The 13,866-nt window shown below is 39.9% G+C and overlaps 1 protein-coding gene across 1 annotated transcript in view; it reads right to left on the bottom strand.

Annotated features, from left to right (window-relative positions):
* The window catches only part of LOC132826965 (chloride anion exchanger-like), a 60,143-nt gene extending 49,221 nt beyond the window's left edge, over positions 1-10,922 (bottom strand). The window contains exons 1-7 of the mRNA XM_060843292.1: positions 10,812-10,922; positions 10,544-10,560; positions 8,239-8,378; positions 1,036-1,146; positions 773-936; positions 525-689; positions 175-327 (exon numbers count right to left, since the gene is read on the bottom strand). Coding sequence (XP_060699275.1) covers positions 175-327; positions 525-689; positions 773-936; positions 1,036-1,146; positions 8,239-8,378; positions 10,544-10,560; positions 10,812-10,922 — 861 coding nt within the window. The remainder of the gene's footprint in view (positions 1-174; positions 328-524; positions 690-772; positions 937-1,035; positions 1,147-8,238; positions 8,379-10,543; positions 10,561-10,811) is intronic.
* Between the last annotated feature and the right edge of the window lie 2,944 nt (positions 10,923-13,866).

The following is a 13,866-nucleotide window of genomic DNA, read 5'->3' as shown; positions in this document are numbered from 1 at the left end:
AGTTTGCAGAATAAATGACGGGAAATGGAATTAAGACACAGGTCAGCCGTGATCATATTGAATATGGAACAGGCTCAAAGGGCTGAATGGCCTCCTCCTTTTCTCACGCTCCTATTGAAGTCAAAGGTACCTTTCTCAATATGTCTGTATGGAGATTGAATGATCTCTACTCACCATTATAACTTCAATGGGAATAGGTACAGGCAGTTTTGACTTGAATCGATCATTTATTTCTTTCACAATAAATACAACAACCATGATGATAAGTGAAATGATGACATCTGGGACGTTTGTTTCAGTGATATGTTTGAAAATATATTCCAGTGTCTAAAATAGTGCAGAACACATAGATTAATCATTATATTCATTACAGTATATTAATATAAATATAATTTGCACTTATTGACTTCCCCTTTGCTGAAATAATACAAAGCAGATAGTCTATATTTAGAGTATAATTAAGTATAAATATAATAATGATCAGGTGTGCAAGTTGCTGAAAGTAGCCTTTTGTGTGGACTTACGTAAATCACAGAAAGTGGTCCATTAAACCCCGGAACATTCAACTGCAGGACAAATTTGAGCTGAGAAATAAGGACATGAATGGCAGCAGCTGTGGTGAAGCCTGAGATCATTGGATCTGACAGGTAAATGACAATGAAACCAACTTGCAGTAATCCAAGAGCCAACTGGAAATACAAAACATTATTGGTGACTGTTAAGAATAGTTACTTTTTGAATGAGTTTTTTTAATACCTAAAAAGACACAAACCTGAAAAATCCCAGCAAGTAGAGTGACAGATGAAGCAACCCAGACCTGTCTGTCTTCTATACTCATATCATCAGGGAATAGAGTACTGTTCACTGCTGTATTACCATCAGTCACCAGTCTGTTCACCACTGTGCCCACCATCAAACTCAACACTGGAAAGGGACCTGGTGAAAACAAGAAATATTCAAGATAGGAGCATGTTTTACAAATTTACAATTTCAATCATTCAATAATGAATAACTCTTAAAATTTGAAATTCTCACCAACTGATAAATGTTTTGATGTTCCCAGAATACAGTACGTCAAGACAGGGAAGAATGCTGAATATAGACCGTAGCTAGCAGGGACATTCACCAGCAGAGCAAAAGCCAGCCCTGCAAAAATACACAGAGAAATGGTACACTAGCAGGCCGGATATTACATCTGCATGGTTGTTAATAACATTTCCTCACTGAAGAAACTTATGGTTGCTTCTCCATGATCCCCATAGCTGCTTAAATAGATATTTACATTACATTCTAAAATTTATCATGATCATAATTTATCAAAATCACTTCTGATTTTCTTGGTAGTTGCAATGATCAATTCTTAAAGATGGGCAAATCTGATGCGAAATTGCAATGAATCACTGAGACATTGAACGCTTGGATAAAACTCTGTTAGATGGATTTCAATTTAAATCCATGTCAGGGCATCTACTTTGATCCCAGCAAGAAAACCAATTCAAGAGGAAAACCACTTTGCATACTGTATGAGGAGTGAATGCTCATTAGATGGCAAGTGGGCACTGATTGGTAAAGACTTCAACCACAAATTCACTGATCCCCCTAACAGGATGCTGACTAATAATAAATAATAACTAACAAAATATGTATTTTTCATGAATACTCAATACTCACATGCTATACTACCAAACTACTATCTATTATTTAAATACTAAAAGTCAAGGAAGAGTTGGCACCTAAAGAAATTTTGGGTTGGATTTTTGTCGAGTAGCCAGGAAGGTTGAGTCAGGAAAGCTCCTAATCCAGCAAATGTGTCTCCTCTAAAAAGCTTCCAACAGCCATCCCTTTGTTTTAGGGAAGCAGTAGGAGTAATCAGGACATGAAGAGTGGAACTGGGACTTGGGAAATGGAATCAGAACACGGGAGAGTGAGTCAGGCACAAGCACTGGGGGTCAGACTCTTGGTGCTGGAGCTAGAGTCTGAAGGATGGAGTTGAGAACCAGGCTGTCAAACAGAGGTCAATCTATTTTAGATCTGGTAGTATGTAATAAGACAGGTTTAACAAATTATCTCAGTGCAGAAGATTCCCTCAGTAACAATGACCATAACAAAGTAGTCATGATTTGGAGATGCCGGTGTTGGACTTGGGTGTACAAAGTTAAAAATCACACAACACCAGCTTATAGTCCAACAGGTTTAATTGGAAGCACACTAGCTTTCGGAGCGTCGCTCCTTCATCAGGTGATAGTGGATGGCTCAATCCTAAGACACAGAGCTGGGATTTAGAATAACAGGGTAGAATTTAGAATTCAGCTTGTGAGTGAGAAACTTAGGCCAAAAACAATGATGATAAACATCATTACAAAGAAATGAAGTTAGAACTGGTTGGAGTGGACTGGGAAAGAAGACTATCAAAAAAGATGATTAGTAAACAATGGCAGATGTTTAAGATCCTCGCAGTGTCTTACTCACAGTGAGTAAGACAGACTCTAGGAAAGGTTGAATCAGGGACATGGATCATATCAAATTAGAAGAAGAAACATGCAAAGTGGCAAATATTAGTGGTAAAGCAAAGGAATGGAAACATTTAAAACCATTGAAAAAGGGAAAATACTCTTTGAGGTTAAAATTATAAGTAAAGTTAAAATAGGACAATCAAAGCTTCCCTAAATATATAAAATGGAAGAGGGAGGGTAACATCAACATAGGCCCTTTAGAGAATGAGGCCGTGGAAATAATAATGGGGAACCAATAAAGACAAGGGGGGGTGCTGAATAAATACTTTGCATCAGTCTTCAAATTAGAAGATAATAACAACATTCCAAAATTACTAAATAATCAAAGATGTAACAGAAGAAGGAAATAAATACAATATCTATCACTTGCAAAATAGTGCTAGAGAAACTGATCAATACATCCCCTGGATCTGATGGAATGCATACTAGGATTTTAAAGGAAGTAACTACAAAGATAGTGGATGCACTGGTGTTAATCTTCCATGAATCCTAAGATTGGAGAAAAGTCCCAGAGAATTGGAAAATTTCCCATGTAACACCCTTATTCAAAAAGAGGAGATTGAAACCAGATGACTATAGGTCAGTTTGTTTAATATCTATCGTGAAAAAATTTTAGACTCTGCCATAAAGGATGTAATGGAAACCTAATCAAGCAGAGTCAGCGTGAGATTTTGAATGGAAAATCATCCCTGACAAATTTATGATGAAGGGGGTAACAAGCAGGAGAGATAAACGGGAAGGAGTGGATGCCATATATTTGGACTTTCAGAAAGCATTTAATAAGGTATCACACATTAGGCTATGTAATAAGATAAGAGTCAATGGTGTTAAGGGTAATTTTTGGCATTAATAGAGGATTTGGCTAACTTGTAGAGGATAGAGAAGATCATGGAGATCTTCAGGATGGCAACTGTAGTGATTGACAGGTGACCTCATCAAATATGAGTTCCCTGATTAAGGCTGTTAATTTGGTTCAAGCAGGGAACCCTGGCTAACAGATAAGAATAAGAGTGTCAGAAAATCTGTTCACTCTGAGAGCTTATTCTGAGGGAGCTGGGTCAGTGTCAAGGACTCTCCACGTGTAAATAAAGGGTGACTTGGTGACAAGATACTGGCCACTGTGGAGTTATTTCAGCAACTTGTAACTAATAGAGTACCACAAGGATCAGTACTGGGACTATAATAGTTTACAATATATTGTAATGTCTTGGATGAGGAAAGTGAATGTACTGTTGGCAAGTTTGTGGATGACACAAAAATAGGTGGAAGGCAATTGGTGGCTTTCTGGGTCTGCAGTGGGATATAAATAGGTGAGTAGATAAAAACTTGGCAAATGAAATATAATATGAGGAAATGTGGGGATATATCCTTTCACAGGAAAAATAGAGGAACTCAATATTATTTAAATGGAGAAAGACTCCAGATGGCTACGGAACAGAGATATTTGGGAATCTACCCACATGAATTACAAAAGACATTCAAGATGAGCAAGTAGTAGGGATGGCAAGTGGCAGGTTTTATTTCAAAGAGAATAGAATATAAAAGTAGGGAGATTATTGCTAAAATTATAAAAGGCACTAATCAAGCCACAGTTGAAATACTAAGAACAGTTCCTTATCTAAGGGCAGATACACTGGCATTGGAGTTAGTGCAGAGAAGGTTCAATTGGCTGGAGGTACTGTCTTATGAGGAGTGGTTGAGTAGGTTGGAATGAAGTGAGCCAAATAGATCAAAAGACAGTGGGGGGAACATTTAAGGGACAGTGATCATCATATCATAAGGTTTAGGATGTTGGTGGAAAAGAACATTAAACAATCTAAAGTAAGAATAATCAACTGGGGGAAAACTGAAGCAAGAATAGAGTCAGGTTGGATGTACTAGAGCCAAAGACAAGTGAGGAAAGCTGTATCTGAAGAATGAGCTATGTATAAAGAAGAGATTATTTGGATACAGTTAAGATGTACTTCAGGGGTGGTAGGTAAAGGACAGATGTTAGGGGTAGCTTCTTCACTCAGCGAGTCGTGAGTTCATGGAATATCCTGCAGGTAGCAGTGGTGGACTCGCCCTCTTTATGGGCATTTAAACGGGCATTGGATAGACATATGGAGGATAGTGGGCTAGTGTAGGTTAGGTGGGCTTGGATCGGCGCAACATCGAGGGCCAAAGGGCCTGTACTGCGTTGTAATGTTCTATGTTCTATGTTCTATGTACTCTTTGAAATTGGAAAAGCAAATCTACAGATGCCTGGATGTAAAAAAAGTTAAAGGTTAAAAAAGCGGTGCTAATAAAAAGTGTGCTTATAATAGGCATTGGGTAGAAAATACAAATGAGGACCCGACTGAATACAAAATGCTGAGAAGGAAGTGAAGAAACAAGAGAAATAAAGTCTGAAGATTGGAGTTTTAGAAATCAACAAGCAATGACCAAAAAAATTTATAAAATGGGAAATTAAGAACGTGACAGAAAACTAGTCAGGACCATAAGAATGAATTTTTAGAATTTTTACTCTTGTTAGGGTTGCAAGCATTTTTACAAGACTGTAAAACTTTGAAGATCAGATAAAGTCAACATCGAGCCTTTAGATGCAGAAACAGATTAATTGGTCATGAGAAAAAGTGTTTCGGAAAACTTAAAGAAGTAAAAGTCACAAATACCAAAGAACATTCAGCCCACATCTTAGAATTCCAAAAGAGAGAGCTGAAGAGGCTCTGGATACATTGATTATGATTGCCAAAAATGCCCTCAATTCTGCAGTGGGTAGCTGCAGATAGGAGGTTAGTAAATGTAACTCTGCCATTCAGCAAGAAAGGAGAGATAAAACAGAGAATTACAGACCAGTTAGTCTGATGTCAGTCTGATCCGGAAAAAGTTACGAAAGGTTAATGGGGTCAGGTTTGGGCTGATGATTTGTGATTTCATTTGATAGAATTGGATTTGTGTTGTGTTTGACATGGTAAGGTTGTGTTTGGGTTAATGGGGTGAGTTTCTAGTTAATTTGGAGGGGGGTTGTTGGGTTTAAAATGGGTTTAAAGTATATGAAGCTGGGGTGACATTGGTGAATGTAGGTTTGATGAGGGTGGTGATCTTATTGATGGAAGTGTGGTATGTTTAATGGGGTGGGATAGGACTGATTTGGGTCGGGGTGTGGTTGATGGGATTGAGGGTGTGGTTGGTTTTAGAGATAGGTTTTGATTGGGCTGGGATGTGTTTGATGGTGTTGGAGTGGAATGATGGGGCAGCAAAGGCTTGATGGGGGTGGGATTGTGATTCATGGGAGTGAGTGTAGGTTTTTTTTTAGATTAGACTTACAGTGTGGAAACAGGCCCTTTGGCCCAACAAGTCCACACCGACCCGCCAAAGCGCAACCCACCCATACCCCTACATTTACCCCTTACCTAACACTACGGGCAATTTAGCATGGCCAATTCACCTGACCCGCACATCTTTGGACTGTGGGAGGAAACCGGAGCACCCGGAGGAAACCCACGCAGACACGGGGAGAACGTGCAAACTCCACACAGTCAGTCGCCTGAGTCGGGAATTGAACCCGGGTCTACAGGCGCTGTGAGGCAGCAGTGCTAACCACTGTGCCACCGTGCTGCCCAGGTTTGATAGGGTGCGAGTCCATTAATGAGGTTAGGGACATGATTGACAGGTTTGGTGGTGTGGTTGATGAAGTGAGGAGTGGTTGATGGGACGAGGGGTGGTTGATGGGATGAGAATGTGGTTGCTGGGGTGAGAGAGTGGCTATTGGGAGGTGTGTTTGTTGAGGTTGATAGTCCAGTTAATGGGGTGGGGTGTGTTTAATGGATTGAGTATGGTTCGATGGGGTTGCGTTTGGGTTGATTGGATTGGTGATGAGTTTGATGGGCATGTGTGGGGTTGATGGTATTGAGGATCCAGTTGATAGGGTTGAAGATGTGATTGATGGGGTTGGTTGTTCAATTGATGAGCACCAGTTTACTGTTGATGTCTTGTGTGTGGTGGGTTTGAACCAATGGGAATGGTTTAAAGTGAATGACGTCATACTTGGGTATATGGGGCCGGGCTGCCTCTCATGTCTGTTTAGGTGTGGGTTTAAATTAAAGTACTGTTACTACTAACATTCTTGGAATGGAGCAGAATTCCATTTGTTTATTTTAACACATGCTGTTTACAAACAGCTCAAGCTGCAAGGAAGACAAGGAGTTGGTAAAGACAAATGCCATCCTACCATTTATTTCTATCACATCTTAACTTCATCTGTGTACCTCCTCCATATCTTTCATATGCTTCGCTGACAAAAATCGATCAGATTTTAAGTCATCCTCCACCCTCGACAACCTTTCCAGAAGCAAATTCCAGATTCTCACTCCCCTTTCTGTGAAGCAGTGCTTCCTGACGTCACCCCGACCAATCATCCTGGTGCTCATTTTACAATTCTCATTTTACAATCCTGTTCGCTTGTTCTAGGAAGATGAGGAATTCCATAAACCACCCAATTTACATATCAAGCATTCTATCTAAACTGCTGTTGACAAAAATACCTGATGCATGAACAACAAATATTTAGGTTTATAAAGTTCTTTTATCATGCTAAAACATTGCAAGTTGCTCCACACAACATGATACCAAGCCATATCATGAAATTATCAAACAGACAATTATTAGACAAAAGAGGTGGTTTTAAAAAGAAAGACAGAAGGAAAGATTTGAAGAGGAAATTCTGGAACATATGACCAAGCACACTGGAACATTAAAAATTGGAACATGTGTGGTGGTCGAATTGGAGAACATTAATGCCTCAGAAAGTTGAAGAACTGGAGGAGCTAACAGAGACAGAGAGGGGAATAACCATGAAGTAGTTTTAATTTAAACTTTAAGAGCAATATATGTCAGGGAGCACAGATGTGAATGGGACTTGGATCAAGTTTAAGATATAGGCAGTTGAATTTTAGATTCAGTTCTGATTTACAGGGGGTAGAATGTAAGATCCCAACCTGGAGTCAAGGCTGAAGTTAAGAAGGTGAAGGTGGGGGTGTCAGCAGTAAATGAGTTGAAGCATAGCACAGTGAGATGAGAGCTGGAAATAGGTGGTTTTGATGATGCAGAAGTTACTGGTTGCTGGTTTAGCCTAAGGTCAGTTAACATGCTACGGTCATGAATAGTCTCAGGTAGGGGCCAGGGAGGAGGCACAAAGTCAATGGTGAGGGAACAGAGCATGTAATGTGAACTCAGGTAATGACTCTGCTCTTCTCAATATTTTGTTGAAAGGAATTGTGATGGCCTCCAATATTGGAGGCAGAATAAGTAGTATGAGAAATCAAAGACAGTATAATACTCATTGTCACACTCACATCACCTTCACAACGTCAACAATTGCTTCCCTCTGTGCTATGTTTTTTTCCATGAACAACCCTAATTACAGGCTGGTTAAAGCAAACTCAGGAAGTTTCATATCAGGATAAATTTATGAGTGTCATCCATTGTTTGATGTTTTTGCATGAGACAAGATGATCTTTGAAACATTGATATTGCAGAGATAAGGCATAGAACAATTTCTGCATCCTCGAAGGCCATCAACAATCAGTTTATGATAGAACTAAAACCAACAAAATGTTGACAGGCACTTTAACTCTTTATCATCACCTGTTTGAATTTGGCTGTAAATATGAAATTTTTAGTTTAACATTCCAAGCATTTGTTTGGACTAAGTCATGTGGGGCTGATTTGCCCCTGGTAGTACCTTGCAAGACACTCACAAGTCCAGTGCTAACACCAGACACAAGATCACTGGGAAGCCATTCTTTCACATTATATCCTGGCAGCCAAGATGCGATGGGAAGGAACGTGTAAAAGATCCTTTTTGCCTTTGCAGTCGAACACCTGGAAGAGAGACAATCTCTTAGACAACCAAGAAATGAATTGTGCCATATTACTCTGCATATGGCCAGTGACATAATCAAAACCAATTCTAATTCTGTCAGTTCTGAAGAAGAGTTACTGGACTCAAATTTTATGTTTTTCTTGCTACAGGTACTGCCAGACCTGCAGAAATTTTCTAACACTTACTGTTTTGTTTCTAATCCTGTCAGACACACTTCAGATTCCACACTTTGAATTAGCTTTGTGACAATTCTTCAGTTAACCCTCATTACCAGGGACCTGTATTCCTGTGAGATGTTTCCACTTCCTGCTGAGGGTATTTAAATTACCAACAGAATTAGTTGGCAATCATTAACACCACTTCAGAGTGAAGACAATAAGGTACCCAGTTAGGGAGGTTCTTTGTCCAGTTCTCCTCCTGCGTCAAGCAGCAGACTAACAAGCAGCTGAGGAGCAAGAGAGAGTTGTAAACACCAATCCAGGCCTTAAAACAATTGTCAGGTCTAACTCAGCAGGCTCTGAGAGATGTCTGGACGTTTGTGATGGAGTATGGCTGCAATGATCTCACCCTTTGGTGTGATTACCTCTATTGCCAAGGAAGAGATGGGACCAGAACTGTCCCTTCATAAGGATTTGGAAGGCTCAAGAGCAGGCAACGCACTACCCAAATTGCATTCTTGTATTGAGTGAAAGGTCATCTGGTTCTACTTCTTCCATTTAATCTTCACACTTTGCATTTTCTTTTATAACATAAAGGCTTAATGCAAATACTTCTGTCTTAGAAATTAGCTGTCTTAGAAATCGGGGGCCCAATGCATTTAAAGCTAGTCCTGGTGTTAAGATCACAGTTCAATAACTTGAAACTACCTCAGAGAAGAAGCTTCTTGAAGCCTTTGATACATGTTTCCATGTTATGGATTATTGTATGAATTTAATCTGTCTATTTTTAAAAAGAATTTGCTGAAAATTTAGCTGTGAGCAATATTCTTGCTACAAGTACAGGAAAGAATACAGGGGATTTATTTTCACTTGATCTGTAGACCATTAGAAAATCCTCAGAATTCTGTTCTTTAGCTGCAACCTTACTATGTACCGCATACCTTACACAATTAGTGATGAGAAGGAAATTGTTGCATTCAGTCATTCACAAAACCGCTTTTATCTCTTATCATGTGAACGTCAAAAATATGATGTTTCATCTGAGTGAAATGCAGATTGACCAATTCAGTATAACAACATTGTAAGCAATTGTAGCAAAATGTTCCATGTTAATAATGATATTGTAACAGTTGCCTCTTTTCAAGTCTGAGTAAGGAATAGAATTAGCATTGAAAAAATACTTTCCTCCTCCATTTCTGAAATGAAAGAGGGGTTTTGAACCTCATTCACCAAATCAGTTGGAGTTCCAATTATCAGGACTTAATACTCAAAAATCAGGACAATGCAGTGAGCAAATTGGGAAAAGAAAATCACTGCAGGAGTTCCTAAGTTGCTTTCCTCGGCACAACCATCTTCAGATGCTTCATCAATGACCATCTCTCCGTCATAAAAGCAGAAGTGGTGATATCCGCACAATATTCAAAAACTCTTCATATACTGAAGCAGTCCACCTCTAAAAATGCGACAAGAACTAGACAATATCCAGTTTTGGGCTAAGTGGCAACATATTACACAGCACCAGGCAATGACCATTTTCATGAAGCAAGGATCCACCTATTGCTTCTTGATATTCAATGGAGTTGCCATCACTGAATCATCCACTATCAGCAACTTTTGGTTTACCCTTGATGAGAAACTGAACTGAATCATCTACATAAATATCGTAGCTACAATGGTAGTTATAGTGACAGTGTAAGTGCTGGCTTATCTCAGGAATGAAATGTCCTTTGATTGCATGGTGAAGAAAAGTCACCATACGGATTGGCATATCAAGGGACTAATGGCAAGAATGTTAGGTCAAAAGGTCAGGTTCAATTCCTGGAAATCTGTTCAGTTTGGGACCTGATGGGCTTCACTCAAGAACACCAGGTCTACATGTACCCCAAGCTGGGGCAGGAATGAGAGCTCTTAAAACCTGTACCTAAAACATTTCCTGATGAAGGGCTTATGCCCGAAACGTCGAATTTTCTATTCCTTGGATGCTGCCTAACCTGCTGTGCTTTAACCAGCAACACATTTTCAGCTGTGATCTCCAGCATCTGCAGACCTCATTTTTTATCCTAAAACTTTCCAACCTCTTTCTGCATTCCTTATAAACTAATTGATAAAGAATGATTGATAATTGATCGACAAAGCCTGTTCTTTTCTCAACTAACAACATTTGTGTTCTTGTCTCGTTACTTTAGGATGACCAAATAGTTTTATGGAATTGAATAGACCCCTTTGTAGAACAATGCAATTAATTCACATCACTTACCTGAAATAAAGCCTGACATGGTCCCAGATTGTCTTGTGATACCTCTCCACTTGCTGATTATGCTCTTTAAAGCTGACTTCAGAGTAAGCTGGTCGAGCCACAATGTAATGTTGGTTCCCAGAAAGCATGTTGACCTGTGATAGGTTCCAATCTGGGCAAGATCCTCATTTACCACCTCCAGATGACTTACTGAAAAGCAATGTAATGGCTGAGAGATCAGTTTAAAAACAGAGAAAAATGAATTATTAATTCCAGAATAAATATGTAACTGTGAAATATATTTTGTGATCTTTTTAAAACGTGCATCAGTTGAAAGAGTTAACCATGAAGTTAGATTTCAGAAAGATGAGGGTAATGAGTCAGATAGAGCTGAGAGTTGGACAGGGTAAAGATTTGGAAGCGTAATGAATTGAACAGAATTGGGGAGGATAGTGAGTTGAAGAGGAGGGGGAATTGGACAGAATAGTGTCGAGGAGAGAGAAGCAAGCTGGAGAGAATAGTGAGCTGGAGGGAATAATAAATTTAAGAAATTAGTGAATTGGACAGGGGTAGTGACTTATAGCAATTTGAGATAATAGCAAGCTGTAGAAAGAGGCAGTTATAGTGAGTTAGAGAGAGTAGCAAATTGAAGAAAATAATGAGTTGGAGAGAGTAGAGAGTTGGAACAGATAATGGATCAGAGAAAGTAGCGAGTTACAGCAAGTTGAAAACAGTAATGACTTGGTGGTATTAGTGAGTTGGAGAGGGAAATGAGTTATAGTGGGTTGGAGCCAGTTGAAAGTTGGAGAAAGTAGGGAATTAGAGAGAGGAGGCAATTGAAGAGTGTAATGGGCTATAAAGAGTTGGAGTGAGTAGGGAATGAGAAAGAAAAGGGTGTTGAAGAAGATTGTGAATTGAAGACAGCAGTGAGTTGGAAATGGTAGTGAGTTGAAGAAAGGGTAATGAGGTGGAGAGGGTAGAAAATTGGAGGGGGTAGGGTGTTGCAGAGAGCAGTAAATTGGAGAAAATATGAATTGGAGAGACTGGTGAGGTGGAGAGAGTTGCAAGCAAGAGAAAGTAGTCAGTTGGAGAGTGTAGTGAGCTTTACAGAGTAATGAAATAGATATGGATGTGAGTTTAGGAGAATAGTGACTTGGAGATAGTGGCCAATTGGAGAGAGTAGTGAGGTGGAGGGGTTAGTGAGTTGGGGCAAGTAACGGGTTGGTGAGAGCAGTGAGTGGAAAGTGCAGTGAGACAGAGAGAGTAGTGAATTGGAAAGAATAGTGTGTTAGAGAGGGTAGTGAATTGGAGAGAGTGGCAAGTTATAATGAGCAGTGAATTGGATAGGATAGCGAACTCTACAAGGTCGTGAGTTGGATAGGTTTGCGAGATGGAGAGAGTAGTGCTTCGGAGACAGTGACAAGTTGGAAAGAATAATGAGTTGGAGACTATGGTGAATTTGTTAGAGTGGCAAATATGATGAAGAGTGAAGCAGGTTGGATAGGGTAGTTAGTTAGATATAGGGTAACAGCAAAGATAGTACAGCAAAGTGGAGAGAGTAGTGAGTTGGCAAGAGTGCAGAGTTGGAGAGTGTAGTGTGTTAAAGTGAATTGGAGAAATCAGTGAGTTGGAGAGAGTAGTGAGTTATAGTGAGTTGGACAGGGTAGTGGAATTGTAAGAGTACAGGCTTATAGCTATTTGGGGAGAGTAGCGAGTTGAACAGAATAACAAATTGGAAAGATTAGGGTTTTAGAGGGTGTAGTAATTTGGACAGGGTAGTCAGTTGGAGAGAATAGCAAGTTCAAGAGATTAGTGAGTTTGAGAGAGTAGCAAGTTAGAGTGTGGCAATTCAGAGAGAGTAGTGAGTAGCAGAGGGCATGGAGCTAGAGAGGGTAGCACGTTGGATATGGTAGCGATTGAAAAGAGTAGTGAGCATAAGAGAGTAGCAAGTAGGAGAGTGTAGTGAGCTGGAGAGAGTAACGAGTTGAAAAGAGGAGTGAGTTGGAGAGGCTAGTGAAGTGTAGAGTGTAGTGAATTAGGGAGGGTTGTGAATTAGAGAGGGTAGTGAGTTTGAAAATGTGGTGAGTTATAGTGAGGAGTGATTTGTATAGAATAATGTGTTGAAGACTATAGTAAGTTGCTTTGTCAAGCAAGTTGGAGGTATTAGTGATCTGGAGAGAGTGGCGAATTGGAGAGAGCAACAAGTTGCAGAGGTTAGTGATTTGAAAAGAGTAAGCTACTGTGAGTTGGAGAGAGTAGCAAATTATTGTGAGTCATAGTGAGTTGGAGAGGAAAGGGAATCGCAGAGTAACATGTTAGAGAGAGTATTGAAATGGAGAGAGTAGTAAGTTGGATATGGTAGCAAGTTGGAAAGCGTAATGATTTGGAGATGTTGGTGAGTTGGCTGGACTAGCAAGTTTAGATAAGGTAATGAGTTGGAAAGTAGTAAGTTGGACAGAGCAGAGAGTTGGAGAGACTCATGATTGGAGGGTACAGTAAACTGGAGACAGTAATGAGTTGAAAGGGTGATGGAGCTAGAGAGAGTTGGAGAGAGTCACATGTTGGAGAGGACAGTGAGTTAGAGAGAATGGTGACTAGGAGGGATTAGTGCGCTTGAGAGAATAGTGAGTTAGAGAGTGTAATGATATGCTGCTGGTCACAGGCTTCCAAACATCATGAAAACCCTCCACCATTCTTCGCCTCCTATTTGCAAATACTTTTAGATCCAGATTGCCAATAGGATGTATAAGTAAAAAATGAGGTCTGCAGATGCTGGAGATCACAGCTGCAAATGTGTTGCTGGTCAAAGCACAGCAGGCCAGGCAGCATCTCAGGAATAGAGAATTCGACGTTTCGAGCATAAGCCCTTCCTGATGAAGGGCTTATGCTCGAAACGTCGAATTCTCTATTCCTGAGATGCTGCCTGGCCTGCTGTGCTTTGACCAGCAACACATTTGCAGCAATAGGATGTATAAAATAAGGTCTTTTTAGTTGGACAAGATAGAGATTTAGGGAGAATAATGAATTGGGCAGAGTAGTGAGTTGGAAAGGGCATCTGGTTGGAAATGGTAGTGAGTTTAAGAGGGTAGTGAA

The sequence above is a fragment of the Hemiscyllium ocellatum genome, chromosome 23 (assembly GCF_020745735.1).
Source record: "Hemiscyllium ocellatum isolate sHemOce1 chromosome 23, sHemOce1.pat.X.cur, whole genome shotgun sequence".
Taxonomy (NCBI): Eukaryota; Metazoa; Chordata; class Chondrichthyes; order Orectolobiformes; family Hemiscylliidae; genus Hemiscyllium; species Hemiscyllium ocellatum.
Note: the sequence above shows the minus strand (reverse complement) of the source record. Positions and strands in the feature narration are given on the sequence as shown.